The sequence below is a fragment of the Magnolia sinica genome, chromosome 7 (assembly GCF_029962835.1).
Source record: "Magnolia sinica isolate HGM2019 chromosome 7, MsV1, whole genome shotgun sequence".
In the NCBI taxonomy this organism is placed as follows: Eukaryota; Viridiplantae; Streptophyta; class Magnoliopsida; order Magnoliales; family Magnoliaceae; genus Magnolia; species Magnolia sinica.
Window position 1 is genome coordinate 84,435,619 of NC_080579.1, and position 21,467 is coordinate 84,457,085.

General features: G+C 41.4%; 1 protein-coding gene across 5 annotated transcripts in view; it reads left to right on the plus strand.

Moving 5' to 3' along the window:
- Nucleotides 1-21,467, plus strand: part of LOC131251582 (potassium transporter 6-like) — a 44,459-nt gene that overhangs the window by 19,212 nt on the left and 3,780 nt on the right. Inside the window, exons 2-7 of one of the 5 annotated variants that reach the window (XM_058252356.1) lie at nt 4,454-4,477; nt 4,857-5,102; nt 6,123-6,176; nt 6,313-6,375; nt 20,510-20,770; nt 20,848-20,900. In XM_058252356.1, coding sequence (XP_058108339.1) covers nt 4,454-4,477; nt 4,857-5,102; nt 6,123-6,176; nt 6,313-6,375; nt 20,510-20,770; nt 20,848-20,900 — 701 coding nt within the window. Of the gene's footprint in view, nt 1-4,251; nt 4,478-4,856; nt 5,103-6,084; nt 6,177-6,312; nt 6,376-20,509; nt 20,771-20,847; nt 20,901-21,467 lie in introns of those variants that run through there. The other 4 variants (XM_058252355.1, XM_058252357.1, XM_058252354.1 and 1 more) reach the window with 4 other exon arrangements.

Genomic DNA, 21,467 nt, shown 5'->3' on the forward strand with positions numbered 1-21,467 from the left:
TGCGCTACACATGTGGGGTCCATTGTGATGTACATGTGGAATCCGTTCCGTCCATCCGCTTTGTCACCTCATTTAAGGGTTTGAGACAAAATTTGAAGCACATCCAGATATCAGGCGGGCCCCAAATCGAGAATTTATGGGCTGATCTGTTCGTTGGGCCACTTCCACAATGATCCAATGGCTGAAATTTGACGTGTACGGTTAATTTATGGTCCTCAAGCCATATATAAAGTTTCGAGCTGAACGGATGGTGGGAACCCTGTGATCTCGCATTCTGGATGATTTTCGGGCCCTTTTAATGTAGGTGGCATGATTTTCTCGGATCTTTGACGTGTAAATTCTTCGATCTCAGTCCTCTGGGGTTCGTCCCTTGCCTTGGTGGCTTCAGAGTGTCAAATCCACGCTTTTAATGCCAATTTTCAGTCCAGGCTCCTAAATACACTTTGCATCACAAACACGATTAAAATAGGGCGTTAACCGGTATCATGCTCGTAAAATCAGGTAATAACTGGGATCTAATATGCAATATTCGACCCTTAACTTTGGGATTTCCTCGTATCCCTTGGATTACTCGACTTCCCCTCAACCTTCTTTTCTGCATTGCCTTTTGGTGGGAGAGGAAATAGAGCGATCTTCTTGCCTTGATGCATGAATGAACACACATTTGAGTGGCCGTATATCGTCACATCGCAGTCAAATAACCAAGGCTATCCCCAATGATGTGTCCAACATCCATAGGTAAAATGCCGTACCATAGCAAATTCGAATAGGATCCAAAATTAACAGGCACGAGACATCGTTGGGTAATAGGCATGAAAGATACATCCACCCATGACACTCTATAGGGCTGTGGGTGCGATTCAGGTTTCAAACCCAAATGGGATAAAGCGCTAGTGGAGACTACATCGGTACAACTACCATTATCGACGCAATTCTTCTCTCCACATTTTACATAGGTGTAAAATATCGTAATCCGACGCCAGTCATCATTCTCTTTAGCATTGGGCAAGGCGCACCTGACTATTGCAAGTGGTTTGGTCTCTTCTTCTTCTACTTCCTCATTATTAGCAACAATGATATTGGGCTAATAGACTTCTTCTTCAAAATTGCCATGTTCATCAGGGCCTTGTTCCTATCTTTCAAGGGACACTGATGTGTAAAGTTACCAAATCCTTGATAATTAAAGCATCGCGTTTGTTCACCTCCCCTAGAGCCAGCACTTGCTATCCCTTTTCCTTTGACATCTCTAGGGTTGGACTAGGAACCAATTTAGGGTCTAGACTGACTCCTCGTGTTAGGCCTAGTCCCTTAGGGTAAGTCTTGACACGTAGATCCCGAGAGTCGTAACGCTTACCAACTGGTGCTTTGAGATAGTGTTCGATGTCTTGCACCACTTGGTACATGTGCTCCAATGTACCAACATCCCGAGATAAAGTTCTCGTTGGATCTTGAATCGGAGGCCCATCCTGAATATAGACAATGTAATCATCGGGTCCTCATAAATGGCACATCACATTATGTATTCCTTGAGCCTAACGATGTAATTTGACATAGTCATGGGTCCCTGGCGCAAGGCCTACCACTGGTCTAGGAGCCTCTAGCGATAAGAAAGAGGGAGATACTTTTCCTTGAGGACCTCTTTCATCTCAACTCAGTGTGCAACTAGGGGTTCTCAACTCCTTTCAATTTTGTTGGTCCAAAATAGTTTGGCCTGGCCCACCAGCTTCATCTTGGAAAATCTCATTTGATAGACATCAGACATATCATACCACTCAAAATAGTGGTCCATGTCTGCCACCCAATCAAGAAATGCTTTAGGGTTCAAGCGACCATCAAAACTGGGAGTCTCAACTTTTACACCCTTCATGGCTTGTGCATCTAGATCATGACGGTCATAACGTTCCTCACGTTGTAGTGGCACTTGTGCTCGACCACGGCCAACACCTTGGCCACGACCACGCCCTCGCCTATCAGCTTGATCTCCAACCTGAGATTGAACATCTTCTCCAGTGTCGGGGTTTGTCTGTAGGGAGGCCTCAAGTTGATTGACATGTGCATTGTTCGCGGTTAATTGAGTGGCGGTGGTTCTATTGTGCGCTTCAATGGTCGTTAGACAGTTATTGATAGCATTAAGGGCCTCGACAATCTACTCTAGATTTATTATGAGTTGTAGACCAAAACCACGTCCCGAATGAGCGGACATACATAAGGAAACTCCTAAAGCAAACCCTAGGTTCTAGGACAATGTTATGACAATGATAAAACTAACATAGAGATCAAACTGGACACACTAGAAACGCTAATCTGAAAATTCAGCAAGCCGCTACCCTTGAATATTATGTTGAAAATTCAGTAGGATGGTAATCCGAGGGTGCCAAATTGAAAATTCAGCAAGAATGTAATATGAAAATTACAAACTGAAAATTCAGCAATGTGACAACCTGAGATTACTATGCTGATTGCTGAAAATTCAGCAATGGTATAAATAGAAATGCTAGCCGAAAATTCAGCAACAGGATACTCCCAACTATGACTAAAAAAATTCAGCAATATATTCCTATATGCAATGTATGCACTACTAACTCTATATGCGACTCTAACCTAGATGCAACACAAGAATCCTATGCTAAACCTATAGTTTCTGATACCAAATTGGTATCAGAGCGAGAGGTCTCGTGTTCGAGACTCCTCACCGAGGGTGATTAATGCAGGGGCATTTTCACACTGGGCTTGAATGGGTGGCCTGTGGGATGTAAGGGCACACTTGGGGTGGGCGGTCTGTGTGAGGCGGGTGGCTCGTGTGATGTGGGCCCATGTGCCGTGGGGCCCATGAGGAGGATTTGGCTGAGGTCCTAACCCATGGGATGTGGGGCCTGGGCTATGAGATAAATGAATTAATTCGCCATGCTCTATCAGTTGGAGCTTTTAGAGCAAGTGGTTAATTGTCCTACATCACAGGGCCAAAGTCTTTTGCAATCCAATCTACAATGGGCCCACCAAAGGGAAAGTAAGGACATTGTCTCCCTTTTAAATGTTCTGAGTTTATTATTTCTCTCCAAGCTTTGTCTAGAGCTCCCAGGTCATCTTGCTGTAGTATTGCATATAGTCATTTGCAACTGGGCTTTGGATTGCAGCTTGGATTGGAGGTAAGTTTCAATCCAACGGAAGAGTTGATTTCTCTCAAGATATCAAAGATTATGGTGTATGTTGAGTACTCTGCCATGTGGGCTTGATAGGCTTAGAGCTTTTATCGGATTGTAGGCCTAGGTTCTTCCTTGCGGGATAGGATTGGACAGACCTTAGCCCAGACTGATCCGGCTTGTTGATGGCCTAGAAGTGAGTAACCATAGTCATACTCTTACAAGTACGTGATTCATGGCTACAATTTAGTTCCTGAATTCAACTGATACCTTTTCCACGACAAGCATATGCAATTTTTGATCAATCATTTGGCTACCTCTCAGTTATCCAATCATATGATGGGTCACATGTAGGATGGGAGATACCCCAAAATTAACCCCAACCCCCCCCACACACACACACACTCAAAATGGACAATTGGTTGTAACTGTCCAGTTTCACCAGGTGGCTGGGGTCATCTACTGAGGGAGATATTAGGGCAAGAACTTTCCTGTGGTGGGGTCCGCCACTTAGATTATAGAAAGGTTGGCCCATTGTTACAATTTCGGTCTAATGTTAAGTGCTGTTCTTTCTATTGATCATCATATAATAGGGGTGCAACTAGGGCAGGTTGGGTCGGGTCAAGGGTCGACCTGAGCTTGAGCCAACGTCAAGAGGACCCATTATGCAACCTGACCCAAGCCAAGTTCCAAACCAAGGTACTCAACCTAAACCCAACCCAAATTCCTCCATATTCGACTGCCCAACCTGACCTGACCCAAATACATGTGATTATTCCCACCAACCCAACCTAACCTGACCAGAATTTGCTCAACTTGGGCCCATCCCGATTACAAACTGGGTTGGTGTTTTTCAACCGAAACCCAAGCCAAGGACCTTGACAACCCGACCCAACCTGAACCAAACTCGGGTTGGGTCAATAAGGTTCATGTTGACTCGAACCCAAGTTGCAGCCCTATCATATGATGCTTCTAGTCGACAAAGCGATACTTCCCTCAAGAATTTTGAGTTCATTCTTTGCTTTCTTGTTGGTACCTTGAATTGCAATAACAGTTGTCTACCAGCATATGTTGACTTTCCCATTTTTGTTTATGCTTTGTTAATCCACAGAAGGAAACATGGAAGCACACACTCTTACTATCTTTTCAGAGCCTCGGCGTAGTTTATGGTCACTTGAGTATCGGTCCCCTACTTGTTTTTGCGACAGTTTCGGCTCACGAATTCAAATCTATTGAGCGTTTATATGGGCTGCTGTCCTTTATATTTTGGACTATGACTTTCATTGCCTTACTGAAGTATGTCTTCATTGTAGTGAGAGCTGATGATAATGGTGAAGGTAAGACAGCATCTACTGCATTATCTGATTTTAATTATTTAAAGAGAAATGCTAAGCTGCTCGCCTCGTTGAAGTTCTATGCAGATCCTCCTCACATTACATGTGGCAAAGTTGCTAATCTGGTCGGCTACATGCAAGTACTTGAAGTGACTGGACAGCTCTGTCCATTTTGTTGTGAATTTTGCTGATTGAATATGGATGTGATATGGGCTATCCATGTGATGCCCCACCAGATCAAGTGCTGATCACCACATATGTTTACCATGTGCACTGTGATGAGGGAGCAGCAAAGAACGCCTGTGAAGCTGTATATTAGCAACCTTCAGATTTTAAAGCAAAAACATTGGAATACACTGCTTAAACTAATATCTCAATGCAGGTGGAACATTTGCTTTGTACTCATTGTTGTGCAGGCATGCCAAAGTGGGCCTGCTGCCGAATCATCAAGTTGCTGACGATGAACTTCTGAATTATGAGATGTGCAGCTTTTCTAAGGCCAAAGTGGATTCGAGAGCTAGAAGAGCAATTGAAAAGCATAAAAGCACTCACTATTTGATGCTGTTCCTAGCCCTGCTTGGTTCATGCATGGTGATTGCGAATGGGGTTCTGATCCCGTCTATTTCTGGTCTGACAAAATTTATTTTACCACCTATATTTTATATGAAGTTAACACTGTTCAATCAAGCATCTGCTTGACCCAGCAAACTACACATGCGAGACCCACCTTTTGATGATCCAAATAGTTCGTTTGGTGGGTAGGACTGCAACTTGGTCAACCCGAACCTGATTGAAACCCAAGTTTGGGTTGGGTTGTCAAGGTCCTTGGGTTGGGTTTAGATTGGAAAATGCCAACATGCTTGGCTCATGCATGGCTATTTTGAATGGGGTTCTGATACTGGCTGTCTCTGGTGTGAGAAAATTTATTTTACCACCTCATATTTAGAGGAAATTAACAATGTTCAATCAGCATTTGCTCGGCCCAACAAAGTACACGTGAGACCCACCTTTTGATGATCCAAATTGTTCATCTGGCGAGTAGGGCTGCAACTTGGTTCAGGTCAACCCGAACCTGATTGACCCAACCTGAGTTTGGGTCAGGTTGGGTTGGGTCGTCAAGATCCTTGGGTTGGGTTTCATATTGGAAAATGCCAACCCCATTTGTAATCGGGTTAGGTTCGGCTTGAGCAAATTATCGTCGGGTTGGGAATAACCACATGTATCTGAGTTGGGTTGGGCAGGGTTGGGTCAGGCATTGAGGAATTCAGGTTGGGCACCTCAGGTTGAAATTCGTGTTGGTTCAGGTTGTGGTCGTGTCCTCTTGAGGTTGGGTTAGGCTTGGGTTTGATCATCAACCCGACCCCACCTGCCCTGAGCTGCAGAGTCCCATGGTGGATGGGCAATATCTAAAATTCTCCCCCCTTGGATGATCTTAGCTATCTTTGTTATACTTGTCCATTTCATTGGATTGCTAGTATTATCTGATACGAGAGAGATGAGGGCACCACACATCCAGATCAACAGCTTAGGTTATTGGGTGGGCTTACTTTATTTCTTCTTTAACTACTTAAGTAACTTCTGTTTATGTTTGTGGTTTTGCCTGTCTCTAGCTTGAAAGGAACTGATTGTTCTCTTCTATCTTTTCCAGTATTCTCAGCTTCGAGAGGTCTAGAGCAGTCACTAGTAAATATTTCTGATACTGGTAAGACTTCCGCCTAAACGACCAATATTGCACAACTGAAAAGAGTTGCTGTTTTTTTTTTTTTTCTTTCTTTCTTTCCTTGGTATTTTCTTGTCTTTACATGAAATTTTGCTGATTGATTGTGTGCGTTTTCCAGTGTCCTCAAGGCATCATTTCTCAAAGCATCATGAGGACAAAGTCAATGGTGATTTAAACAAATGTAAGTGTTCTACCATGCAACCAGTAACAAAAAGTTGCAAGTAGGTCAGATGAGCTTCAGTTTGTTTGGTTAAGAATTCATGATGCCCTTTCATAGTTTCAAATGTATGTACATTTGGCATTGTTGTTGATGTGAGCTTCAAAGATTCTTTTGAATATAGAAAAGCGAGACTCATCATCATCGTAGCCTTGTCCCAGCTATTTAAGTTCAGCTGGAACTAAGATTCCTAAAATAAAAAAAGAAAGAAATGCTGAAGTAAGACATGATGGACAGGAACTAACGTTGCACAAGTTAAAAAGCTAATGAAATGCTGAAGTAAGACATGATGGAAAGGAACTAACATTGCACAAAGTTAAAAGGTTAATGAAATGCTGAAGTTTGTACAAAGTTAAAAGGTTAATGCTATATGTTGTGATGGCTGAAACAATTTAGTTATGTGTGAGAGTACACATATATTCAATGGTCATGTGGTGCACCAATATCCTTGGAGATAATGGTGTGTCTTTTAGATTTCATTGGCATTTATTTTGGACTTATCTTTTATAGCTAATTATCATTATAAATAAAGGATTCTAGAGAAGAAAAAAGTTATATTCTTTTCCCTATTTCTACATGGTACCAGAGACTCTTGGTTGATCCTCCTTTTATTTTATTATTATTATTTTTCTTCTGTTTTGGGTCCATCATCCATTGTCTATTCCTCTCAGACTCTGTATGATGATTGAGGAATTATTGCAAACCCATCTAGTCCTCCCTAGACCAAGCCGACTTTATGGATGGTATCAGTGTCTATTTCTCCAAAATCAGGTGGCCCAAACCTTTGCCAAGGGCAATTTTGCATGTTCATAGTTCCCAAGTTCAACATGATATACTTGTGCCAAAGTGGGAGAGAAGGGGGGATACTAAGTTGAAAAAGTAGGTCTCTTTTGTGTGGTTCACTGCAACACGTTTCTCACATGTTGTTGTGGGATGTTTTGGGACTATGGTCATTGAAAATTGATGGGGACATCAGAGGACCTACTCGGGTGTACCAGAGACGGAGGTGACCACCCACATCAGCGTAACTTTCTTTGTGGATGGGAGACGAGTTTCATATGGGGCCTATCGAGCCATTTTAAAGACCCTACATGCATTGGACGTGCATCAGGAAGACCCTACTTTGGGATGATGCATGTGGTCTGCTTAGGAGACCATTTTAGTCATGAGGTTTTTATTTTGTGTTGATCTGACTATTAGATCTTCTCAATCAAGCCATCGGGCCACCAAATCTTTTAGATCTAAGCCCATTGGACTCTGATTTTGCTTCCTTTTTGTTTTTTTTTTTTAAAAATAAATTATTTTTAGGATTTATTTAATGAGTGAGATTGATAATAAGTATTTTAGTTTTCTTATTTTGGATGATGGGCCATTTGACTTAAGTGAGTGGCATAGTTGTAATTATTCTGAATTTTTAGTGGAGTTATTGAGAAGAAAAAAAGGAGAGAAACTCTCTTGTGCGAAGGAATTTTCCTCCTTATGTTTTAGGGTTTGTGAGAAACCCTCCTTTCCAATTAAAGTATGGAATGATAGAAGCTTGTTTGGTGTTGGATTCCCCAAAGTGCATCCTTCCTCTTTCTCCTTCAAAATATATTCTTTTTCTTCTTTTGTCTTCCTCCTTTCCCTTCTATTACAACCTTCTAAACTCATCAAAACCCTACTCAATCCTCGCTTTCTTCCCCTTTACCTAGCCATGTGTGGACTCGCACATGCACACCCACGCACGTGCATCCGTACGGGCAGCCACGTGTGGGCCCCTGTTAGGGGTTTTTCCTCTTTGATTTTCCTCCGAAACTTCCTAAACCCTAGATCCTTTGAATCCCTAAAAACTCCATTCCTAAATCTCCATCCATGAATACAAAAACCCTAACGAAAATTTTATTTATTTATTTATTTTTGTGAAGCTTTTTCCAAACCAGAATTTTGCTTGTGTTATTATCTATCCACGTGGTTGTTGCACTACCCATGCTAGATTTGTAGTCCCTACTTCCAAGTGGGCCACTCTCGAATTATTTTATATTTTTGTACACCACGTATGTGATAACTGAGGATCTTTGTGTTAGAAATCTGAATTTCTGAATCTATTATGTGGATATGCTTGATTTTATACGTTGATAGTTGAAATTAATGTGTAATTGATCTCTCATCTTACATCCTAGGATAGTTTCCATCATCCTATATCAAATTTGGTATCAGAGCTTAGGTCTAGCGTAGGGTAAGTGTTCGACAAAATTACTACACCAATAATAGTAAAGCATATAGGTCGCATATAGCTTGTTGAATTTTCTGATTTGGCTTGCTGAATTTTCTGCTTGGGTATTTTCAAAGCCCTATATTGTTGGAATTTTCAAAATTTGTGACTTTAAGACACCTAGTTGTTGAATTTTCAGTTTTAGCCTTCTTTCAATCATTCTAGAGTTGTCCATAGGGTTTAAGGTATGTAGGGTCATCATACATAAAGTACATGTGCCCCATATAGTGTCACGTTGGACGTCGTCAAATATGATTTTCGCATCGCATTTATTATATAGTACACATACAGCTAGATTGTCTCTCATTAGGGTCGTTTAGTGTATGCAAATGCGAACATGTCGTGGTTTTGGTCCATTCCCCACCATGAACCTGGATTAGATTGGCAAGGCTCTCGAAAAGATTAACTGCCGTTTGACGGCCATTGAGACACAATAAGATCACCGTCGCACAATTGACTGCCAGAAACCAGCGTATCACACTGCTAGAGGCTACCTCTCATGGTACCCTCGCCATCGGGGAAGACCACCAGTCTCAAGCAGGACAACCAGCGAATGAGGACCCAGCGGAGCAGGGTCCAGTCCCAATCAGTGTTCGAATTATCGAAATATCTCTAACATTATCTTTATCTCCAGCTCATCGATACTGATAACACTGGTAGCAATACCGATAACGCTAGTAATATCAGAAATTCCAGGTATTAGCAATGTATCGCTAAGTATCGCCAACATATCAATATCGCTAATGGAAAATGTATTAATATCACTAATGTAATTGTCAATATTTTCAACTATGTAAATTCTAGGTGTTGCTGGTATTGCCAAATCCCAATAGAACCCACTAGGGGTTGTAATAGGAATTTTGGTCAGGGAGTAGGTCATGCAGGACCATGTGCTCACGCCCCTCGTAGAGAGTTGCGGGATCAACTCTGGGGAAAGGGTTATGAAGAGCGTCAAAGTCGATGCTCCCAGTTTTGATGGTTGCTTGAACCTAAAGCATATCTTTGACTGGCTAGCTGACATGGACCACTTCTTCAAGTGACATGATATGTCAGATCGCTGTCAAGCGAGGTTTGCTAAGATGAAGTTGATGGGTCAAGCCAAGTTGTTATGGACCAATACAGAACGAAAGGCAGAGCAGTGTGGAGATGAACCCATTACATCATGGGATGAAAGAACTTAAAAAAAAAAAACGTCCCGCTCTCCTATCGTGTTTGCCTTTTGGACTAGTGGCAGTCCTTGAGGCAATGGTCGATGTTTGTATCAGATTACATTGAGAGATTCGGGGAGTACATGATGCGATGTGATGTGGATGAGTCACCTGCTGTGACCCTGTCTCGTTTTAGGACGGGCCTACGCCATGGGATTAGGCGTGAGCTCATCTCTCATGATGTTGGTACACTAGAGGAGGCCTACCTTAGGGTAAAGGAGCTTGAGCGATACCTAGTGCAATTGACCATGAAGCAGTTTGAGTCTTGTGATTCCATTGACAGGGTTGTTCCTCAAGGAGCCAAACCTAACCTTGAGAGTCAGACCAAAGCCCCAACTGGTGCTTCTACCTATAATAGAGATGTTAAAGAAAAGGGTCTAGTCAGTACTAGTTTGAAGGGAAGTGAGCACATGCAGTGTTTTTGTTGCAATGGTTATGGTCACCTTGCAAAAGAATCCCCAAACAAAGAGGTGAAGTTCTTATGATAGATGAGGTAGTGCCTTTGCCCAAGCTAAAGAAAATGATGATTGGTGCAAGAACACGATCTTTTACACTTATACCAAGTGTGGAGAAAAGAATTGTAAAGTGATCGTGGACAGTGGTAGTTGTGCCAACGTGGTCTCTACCAGTGTTCGAAATATCGATACTATCGGCCGATATTATCGTTACCGCACCCATGCGAGACGATACAACCCCGATAACCCCCGGAAGATACCAAAAAATCCCAATTTCAAATGTCGGCCTATATATCGACGATATCGCACCATATTTCGACGATATCGCGCGAGTTCCTCGAAAAAATTGAAAAAAAAAATCGAAACTATAATTATCCGAAAAAATCGAAAAAAAAAAACAAGAAACTGGATTTCGGTACCTTTACAAGAGATCGTCATCATCGAAAGCTTCCATTTGGTGGGCCATTCCAATCGAAGCTTTCTTTCGTAGGTTAGTGCAAGCAAAATCTTCGATTTGGGAGAGAAATCCGTCAAAATCCGAAGAAATCTGGGTATTTGGGCGACATCGGGGGAAATCCTCGTCAAAATCTGGAGAATCTTCGTCGGAATCCGAAGATTTGGGAGATTTGGGGGTCGGAATCCGAAGATTTGGGAGATTTTGGGGCCGGAACCCCCTCTGCTTAGAAAAAATAGGGCGTCCGGCCCTAGTTTTTAAATAGGGTGGCGTCCGCATGAAATCGGATTGCGTACTGAGTTACTCGGTGCACTCTTATCGTACTGAGTAAACTCAGTTGGGCCCACCTTGAATGGATGTGGTCTATCCACGCCGTCCATACGTTTTTCCGGATCATTTTAGGGGTAGATCCCAAAACCGAGGTATATCAAAAGCTCAAGTAGAACATACCAAAGGAAACAGTGGAAATATTGATTTCCACCGTTGAAACATTTCAAAGGCCCCCAGTGATGTTTATTTGTCATCCAAACTGTTCATAAGAGCACATAGACATGGATGAATGGAAAAAACAAAAATCATCTTGATCTAAAACTTCTGTGGGCCCCCAAGAACTTTTCAACGGTAGACTCAATTCACATCATTTCAAGTGGTGTGGTCCACTTAAACTTTGGATATGATTAAATTTTGGTTGAAAGCCCTAAATTTATATAATAAGGCGGATGTATGGGGTTGATACAATGCATGAATGACAGTGGGCCCCACAGAATTTACTCAGTACGCTTAGCGTACAGAGTTACTCAGTACGCAATCCGCTTCCGTACCGCACACCACTGACTGGTGTGTTGACGTCGTCACCCAGTTTTGTGGGTCCCATCATGAGGTATGCGTTATATCCAAACCGTTCCTCCATTTGGTGAGCTCGTCGTAAGACTTGAGCCACAAAATAAGACAGATCCAAAGATCAAGTGGACCACACTGAAAAAAGCAGTGGAAGATTAAAGGTCTACCATTAAAACCCTTTTGGGGTCACAAAATTTTTGATCGATATGATATTTGTTTTTCCTCATTATCCAGATTTGTGTGACCTAATGAATGGATTGGATGAAAAATAAACGTTATGGTGGGCCCTACAAATGTTTTAACGGTGAGAATCAGTCCCCACAACTATTTGTGGTGTGGTCCACTTGAGCTTTGGATATTACTCATTTGATCTAAAATGATCTCTCCAGATGCATGAACAATATAGATATAATAAATACATTATTGTGGGGCCCATTTCACTTTGAATCGTTCAGACAACCTGAGCGGGAGGAGCGCCTGCGACGGACGCACATTTCCTGCGAAAGACTTTCGCATTAAGTTCCTGCGCTGGGAACTCAAGTGGGACCCATTGTGATGTTTGTGAGAAATCCTATCCGTTCATCCATTTTGTGAGTTTATTTTAGGACATGGTGTCAAAAATGAACCGTTTCCAAGGCTCAAGTGGGCCGAAAACATGATAATTGAATGTCCACAGTTGAAATATTCATGGGCTATGAAAGTTTTGAATCATGCTAATATTTGTGATTTCATTTCATCCCTGTTGGAATGAAGTTATTAATGGTATGGATGGCACGTGAACATCACTGTCGAACTCAGGTAGGTTTCAACGGTAGGAACTTCCCTAACCACATTTTCCTTTAGCACGGCCCACTCAAGCTTGGTTCATTTTTGGCATATTGTCTTGAAATGAACTCACAAAACTGATGGAAGGGGAGGATTTCTCACGAACATCACAGTGGGCCCCATCTGGGTTCCCAACGCAGGAACTCCATGCGAAAGGCTTTCGCAGGAAATCCACGTGTGTGGGGTGGGAACGACGTAGTGAGTAAACTTTGTGGGGCCACTATAATTCATGTATTTTATCCGCTCCATCCATCCATTTTACCATATAATTTTATGATTTTAGCCCAAAAAGTGAAGCATATCCAAAGTTCAAGTGGCCCACTAATGGTCAATCACCTTTGTTTCCTATGATATGGTCTACTTGATTATTGGATCTGCTTAATTTTTTGCATAATGTCCTAAAATGATATAGAAAAATAGATAGACGGGGTGGATACTGGATATAGTTGTCTTAGTTCAATCGGACAGCGCAGAGCTTAGGACCCTCTACAAAGGAAACCTATTATGTGCCATTCTTTTTTGAGATTTTATGATTTAAAAGTGTGTATGGAGGTCTTTTTTAACAATCCCCAAAGTTTCATTAAAAAATTCAACCATTTTCCCAATGTTTTCCCATATTTCCCAAAAAGTGCGATAAACTATGCGATACAAACGATATATCCCGTGCGATAACCGATACGTATCTGTATCCCAAGGGTGCGATACATTGTGTGATACCGATATTTCGAACACTGGTCTCTACCAGCACCGCGAGTCGACTAGGCTTGAAAATCGAGTCTCACCCCTAGCCCTATAGAGTGTCGTGGGTTGATGAGTCCATTCCGGTCTCACAACGATGTTGTATCCCCATCCAGTTTAGGTCGTATAAAGATTCGCTGTAGTGCTATGTGGTTCCCATGGATGTCGGCGACATCATCTTGGGTAGGCCCTGGTTATTTGACTTCGATGTTATAATATTTGGTCACTCGAATATTTGTACATTCATGTTTGAGGGCAAGAAAATTAGATTGAGCCCTCTTCCACCCAAGAGCATACTGGAAAGTAGGAGACCACCAAGAAGGGTGATCCTGGAACTTTAAGGAAGCCCAAACCTAAGCCTCTTCATATCATTAATGCAAAAAAAATTGAAAGAGAAACTAGGGAGGATTCAGAGGTGTATGCCCTCGTGACTAGAGAGGTTGCCTCCCATGTTGGTGTAGAGTTGCCTAGTGAGGTGATTTCGGTGATGGATGAGTTCAGATGTCTTTCCTGACAACCTCCCGGATGAGCTTCCACCTATGAGGGACATCCATCATGCCATCGATCTTGTTCCCCGGTCGACTCTCCCAAACCTTCCTCATTACAGAATGAACCCTACAGAGCATGCAGAAGTCAAGAAGCAAGTTGATGAGCTTCTTAGGAAATGGTTCATTCAGGATAGTATGAGTCCATGTGTTGTGCCCGCCCTTCTGACAGCCAAGAAGGATGGTACGTGGCATATGTGTATGGATAGTAGAGCCATCAACAAGATTACTGTTAAGTACTGGTTTCCTATACAACGTCTTGACGATATGTTGGACATGATGACCAATGATACAATTTTCTCGAAAATAGACCTTGAGAGTGGGTATCACTAGATGTGTATACACCCAGGTGATGAGTGGAAAGCGGCATTCAAGACAAAGAATGTACTGTACAAGTGGCTAGTCATGCCTTTTGGGTTGACCAACGGCCCAAGTACATTTATACGGGCGATGACCCAGGTGTTGAGACCCTTCGTGGGGAAGGTCATAGTCATGTACTTCGACGACATTCTTATTTATAGCACTAAGGAACAACACCTCCACCATCTGAGGCAAGTGTGTGGGATCCTCAGGGCAGAGAAGGTATATGCCAACCTCAAGAAGTGTTCATTTTTGTCTAGTAGTGTCATCTGAGGGCATGTCTACAAATCCTGAGAAAGTCAAGGCCATAGTTAGTTGGCCTAAGCTGCGTAATATTCATGAGATGCGTAGCTTCCAAGGCTTAGCCACCTTTTATAGATGGTTCATTAGAGGGTTTAGTTTTATCATGGCTCCCATTACTGATTGCATTAAAAAAAGGGGAGTTCCAATGGACTAAAGTAGCCTCTAGGGTGTTCACAGAGATTAAGGTCAAGATGATTGAAGCTCCTATCATGCGGCTTCTAGATTTTTCCAAGGCTTTTGAGGTCGCTTGTGATGCATTTGGTGTAGGTATAGGTGAAGTACTTAGTCAAGAAGGGCACCCTATCGCTTTCTTTAGCGAAAAACTGAATGAAGCGAAACAAAAGTATTCTACCTATGACAAGGAATTCTATGTGGTAGTGTAGTCATTGCGCCATTAGCAATATTATCTATTACTGCAAGAATTTGTCTTATTCTCTGACCATGAGGCTTTATCCTATCTCAACCTGCAAAAGAAGTTGAACCTGATGTATGCTAAGTAGGTCCAATTTCTCTAAGTATACACTTTTGTGTTGAAACACAAGGTCAGGGTTGAGAATAAACCTGCCGATGCGTTGAGTCGTAGGGTTGCGTTACTCTAATCCATGAGCGTCGAAGTCACTAGGTTTGAGCGTTTAAAGGAAGATTATCCCAGTTGCTCAGATTTTGGAGAGGTGTACGTATCGTTGTTAGATGGTCAGTCTAGGGATAGTAGTGAATTCGTCGTAGTCAGTGAGTTTTTGTTTAAAGGTGATAAATTGTGTATACTCTGTACGTCCCTCTAGGACTTTCTTGTCTAGGAGCTTCATGCTGGAGGGATAGCCGATCATTTTGGGCGTGACAAGACTATTGCCCTTGTAAATGAGCGCTTTTATTGGCCAAGTCTCAAGCGAGACGTGGCTAACAGTATCGGGTAATGTAAGACTTGTCAGCTGGCAAAGCAGAGGAAACAGAACATCAATTTATATACACCTTTACCAGTCCCTCACGCCCCATGGGTTGATATTAGCATGGATTTCGCGCTTGAGCTCCCCAAGACGATTAAAAAGCACAATTCCATTTTTGTAGTTGTGGACCGTTTTTCAAAAATGGCTCACTTTATCCCATGTTTGAAAACGTCCGATGCCGTTAACGTGGCTAAGATATTCTTTGGGGAGAGTTTGTTTGCATGGTTTGCCGAAGACCATTGTGTCAGATCGAGATGTGCAATTTATAAGTTATTTTTGGAAAACTCTATGGCACATGATGGGAACTAAGTTACAGTTCTCTTCGACATACCATCCTCAGATGGATGGTCAGATGGATGGTGTCAATCGAAGCTTACAGAATCTGTTACGATATCTGGTGGGAGACCATATTAGGACCTGGGATGCAGTTTTGCCCACAACTGAGTTTGCATATAACAATTCCATCGATAGGTTCATAGGAATGAGTCTATTTGAGATAGTATTTGGGTACAAGCCTAGAATGCCTACAGATCTCATACCCATGTCTATTTCACATAGGCCATCTGAGTCTGCAGAAGCATTTGCACGGCATATTCATGACTTGCATAGTGAGATCAAGAAGCACATTAATGCTAGTAATCAATATTATAAAATCTTTGCAGATTTATATCGTAGGTTTAAGGAGTTTTAGGTGGGTGACTACGTCATGGTCCACATTAGGCCCGAACGATTCCCACAGGGAACCGTGAGGAAATTGCATGCTCGCAGTGCAGGTCCATATAAATTTTTGATAAGAATGGCCCCTGATGCATATGTGGTGGATCTTCCATTTGACATGGGCATTAGTGCAACATTCAACATGGAGGACCTTGTGCCTTGTGACGGACCCACACATCCATCTTCTAGCTTTCCTGCAAACCTTTTCTCTTATTTCAGATTATGGTGTTCCTAACCCCATCCCCAGCACATGGCCTTTGCCTGACTTTACTTCTCACCCATTGCCTTACCTTCTATCACTACCTGGTCGGAAAGAAGAGATTAGGGATGTTCTGGACCACCAAGCAGTCTCTCTCATCATGGAGGATAATAGAAATACCTCGTGAAGTGGAAGAATAGGCCGGAGTTAGACAACACCTGAATTACAGAGGCAGAGTTCAAGCGTATTGATCCCGACCTCCTCGAGCGTTATCACAGCTTTATTTTGCTAGTGGCGAATTCTTCTCATTCTGGGAGAATTGATGGGGACATCAGAGGACCTACTTGGGTGTACCAGAGATGGAAGCGACCACCCACATCAGCGCACCTTTCTTTATGGATGGGAGATGAGTTCTAGATGGGGCCTGCCGGGCCATTTAAAAAACCCTATTTTAGTCATGAAATTTTTTATTTTGTGTCGATCCGACTATTGGATCTTGTCGATCAGGCCATCAGGCCAACAGATCTTTAAGATATGGGCCCTTTGGACTCTGATCTTACTTCCTTTATATTTTTGTTGTTGTTATTTTTAGGATCTATTTGATGGATGAGATTGATAATAAGTGTTTTAATTTTCTTATTTTGGATGATGAGCCATTTTACTTAAGTGAGTGGCATAGTTGTAATTATTCCAAATTTTTAATTATAAAAGCACAGGGGGGTGAATGTCCAACCCTAGTGGAGTTATTAAGAAGAGAAAAAAAAGAAGAAGAGAGAAGCTCTCTTGTGTGAATGAATTTTCCTCCTTGTGTTTTAGGGTTTGTGAGAAACCCTCCATTCCAATTAAATTGTGGAAGGATAGAAGTTTGTGTGGTGATGGATTCGTCAATATGCACCCTTCCTCTTTTTCTTCTTCAAAAGATATTCTTCTTCTTCTCATCTTTCTCATTTCCCTTCCATTACAACTGTCTAAACCCTTTAAAACTCTACTCAATCCTCCATCTCTTTCTTCCCCTTTACCTAGCCACGTGTGGACTCGCACGTGCACATGCACTCACGCACGTATGCACATGCGTCCATACGGGCAGCCATGTGTGGGCCCCCATTTGGGGTTTTCCCTCTTTGATTTCCCTCCAAACTCCCTAAACCCTAGATCCTTAGAATTCCTAAAAACTCCATTCGTAAATCTCCATACATGAATACAAAAACGCTAATGAAAATCTGAATATATATATATATATATATATATATAGAGAGAGAGAGAGAGAGAGAGAGAGAGAGAGAGAGAGAGAGAGAGAGAGAGAGAGAGAGAGAGAGAGATGCTCACACACAACTAGTTGGACCGTGAGTTTTGGTCCAACTAGCTGGGCATTTATTGAAAAAATTCCCCCTTTTATACAATGCATACACCTATATTGAGGGATTTTAGAATGCATGTCATAGTTATGTAAAGTGGCATATTTGTTAAGATCTAAGCCATTCATTAGTTAGGATCCACTAAGGAGAACTTATATAGGGACAAAATTCAGATCCATTCATCTTTCCAGTAGGCCACGCTAACATAAATAGTTTGGAGGGTAAACTTTTCTTTATCAACTATTTCCAGTTGTGTGGTCCACCTGAAGCATGGATGGGCCTGAAATTTGAGCCCTAGGCGTAAAATGAGGTGATCCATTAGGGGTAGATTTAAAATTAACACCATAGTAAGCCTACTCGAAGGGGCCACTCTTTTTCAAAGCCGCATTTAAATCACTCGTGGATCGGCATTACGAGGATTAATTACCAAAACAACGCCACCTCTATGCCAGCATTATGAGCATTAATTACAACTTTAAATTACGTCAAATGGTAATATTTTGGGAACAGGTACCACACGCACTCCCACCTCTGATTTTTTACAGGCCCACTATTAAATGTATGTAAGATCCACTCCGACCATTAAACGTGTAATCCAGTGATAGACTCAGAGCAAAGAAATTAGGCTAATATGTGGTTCAGATGGGCCACACCAATAGGAACAATTAGGAGAGAGACATCCGCTCTTGATTTTTTTTAGGGCCCATCGTAAAGAAACTATGATATCCGTTCCAGCCATTAGATATCACACCAAAATTAAGCCTGAGTCCCAAAGATTCATGTGAGCCACACTGATGGAAATAGTTTAGAGGGTGAACCTTTCTACTGTTTCTAATCATGTGATTCACCTGAACCAAGGATGGGAATAAATTTTGAGACCTTGATCTAACATGGGGTGACATACCTAATGGACAGGGTTGATTTTACATTAATGTAATGATGGGCCCACTCAAGCTGTGGGCCCTTTTCCATGCCAAAATGTAATTAGTCTACCATGGAAGCATTTATTTGGAGAGTTTTTTCTTTTAAATTTTTTCATTAAATGTAGAATGGACTACACAATTATTATAGATTTGGACCATCCAACTAAAAATCAGATTCATACATTAGATAAATTACATTATCAACTTCTTAGGGGCAAAAAAAAAAATGATCTTATGATCAAAGATGCCAAATGCTTATGAAAATAATGGGTTGTTAATAAAATAGTCCAATGATCTAGATTTAACATGCACACTAGTACTTTTCTTAAAAGTGTAGTTTCTTAGTTTTTTGCATATAAGTTCTCCTTAGTGGATCCTAACTGATGAATGGCTTAGATCTTAACACATGCCACTTTACATAACTATGACATGCATTCTAAAATCCCTCAATATAGGTGTATGCATTGTATAAAAGGGGGAATTTTTTCATTAAATGCCCAGCTAGTTGGACCAAAACTAACGGTCCAACTAGTTCTGTTTGAGCATTTCTCATATATATATATATATATATATATAGTGAAATTTTCTCCAAACCAGAATTTTGCTTGCATCATTATCTATCCATGTGGTTGTTGTACTACCCACGCTAGATTGGAAATCCCTACTTCCAAGTGGGCCACTCTTGAATTATTTTATATTTTCATGCACCATGTATGTGATAACTTAGGATCTTCGTGTTAGAAATATGAATTTCCGAATCTATTATGTGGATATGCTTGATTTTACATGTTGATTGTTATAATTAATGTGTAATTGATCTCTCATCCTGCATCATAGGATAGTTTCCATCATCCTATGTAAAAAACACTCAAATTCAAATATTTCAAGGTTTCAACCCTCTAATCCTTTAACTCTTTTCCTTTGAATATGGACAGCTTCCTTATGTGTTATTATTATTATTATTTTTGAAGATTTCCTTAAGCTTATTTTATGGCCCATTTATTGAAAGTTCAGGATATTTTAATCATGAAGATTTATGAGGCAACCATGATTGACTGTATATTTTGTCAGAACCACACTCGTGTCTCTGGTATGATTATTGCTTCCTGTTTCCCACCATAATTTTACTTTCTGCATTCACCGATGTTGTGGGTATTTCTATTTGATGCTTCCCATTATTTACTGTTTGAAATTCCTTTTCTTACTTTACAAACAATGGTATCTTTGATACTTTCATGACTTGGGTGATGATAACACATTTAGGAGCTTTGCTAAGTGCAAATCCGTGTTCAATAAAGCTCATGTACATGCCACAACTGTCAGCATGTCACATGGGTGCGAGATCTAATCCATCCATCAGGTTGGTCCAACCTTCTACATGTTTTGCCAAAAATAAAATCTGGTCTAATCAGCATGTGGGTCCCAATATTTGAAGCTGGTAGATGGCTTAGAAAATTCAGCCAAGTTTTTCAGAGCCATACATTTGTTTTGTAAAATGTGCCCCCCCTGACCAATAGAACAACCTGCACCTGATTCTTGGGTGAGGGCATTGATATGGTGGTGCCGTTCTGATGGATGGATTGGATCTGGGACCTATCTTGCTATGCTATTACATTTGGTGTGTACATGAGCTTTATTGCACACGTGTGGGCTTCGCAAAGCTCCGCATTTCGAGTTCTCTAAGACAGAAAGTGTTTTGTGTATGTCTGAAGTGATTAATGATTTACACAGCTAAACAGTGCTACTTTTCATAAGAAAGAAAATACACTTATCTTTGAACTTAAATTATTGAAAGATTTATTATTATTATTATTATTATTATTATTATTTTATATTTTTTCTGTTTTGTGAAACTAAGATAACTTTTGGTGTTGCCTGCTATAATTCCGATAATTCTCTAAGAGAAATATCCAATGGTAAATGCTATTATCTAAGCCAATTATCAAGCACTCAATATCCATGCACATGTTATTTGTTGCAGATGTCCCAGTTCCTTCTGCATGTGCCATATTGGTGGGCCTCTTCGCGCTGCAGCACTATGGGACACATAAAATTGGTTTTATGTTCGCACCAATAGTTGTCTTGTGGCTCCTATTCAATGGTGGGATCGGTCTATATAACATTTTTCATTGGAACAGCCACATTATTCATGCTATTTCACCGGAATACATGTACAGGTTTATAAGAAACTTGGACATGGGAAGCTGGAGGTCATTAGGGGGTGTTCTTCTATGTATAGCAGGTTGGTCATGGAAGTTACAATGGGTTCATTTAGTTTCGCTGATGAATAATGGGTGGGCCTAAATGATTTCATTGCAGGATCGGAGGCTATGTTTGCAGATCTTGGACATTTCTCAAAGAAATCAATCCAGGTATTGGGTAGAGGGGAAATATATGATCCTCAGTCTGAGGATATGCATGGAATCCCCAGGCTCTTAGTTCGTGCAAATGAGGCCCATAGGTTTTGTTGATTTAAGAGGATATGCGTGGAATCCCGGGGCTATGAGTTTGTTCAAATGAGGCATAGGCTGTGTTGATTTAATGGCACCGCACTGGATGACCGTGCCCAAAAACAAATCCTACATTGGGGTATTCTTCTGATCCAATCTTTGGCTTTTCTCCATTGAATGTGCCAGGTACTGATTGATGGGTTAGGATCTTCCAATCGGGGATTTTTTTGGGGGGACACAGTCCATCAGTGGTGGGGCCCATCAGATTGGTGGTTCGGATCCCGAATCATATGTTCTATTTACTGGGAGCAAGGTCCTGAGGACATTTTGTATATCCTTGGGATGGGAATCATAAAAATTTCTCCTTCGAATAATTGGCACTCTGTTGTATGACTTCTGTAGGATATTTGAGCACCAAGTTAATGTTAAACTGTGAACATAGAGAATGAGAGAGAGTGAGGGAGAGAGAATTGCGGGAGAAGTTCAGGA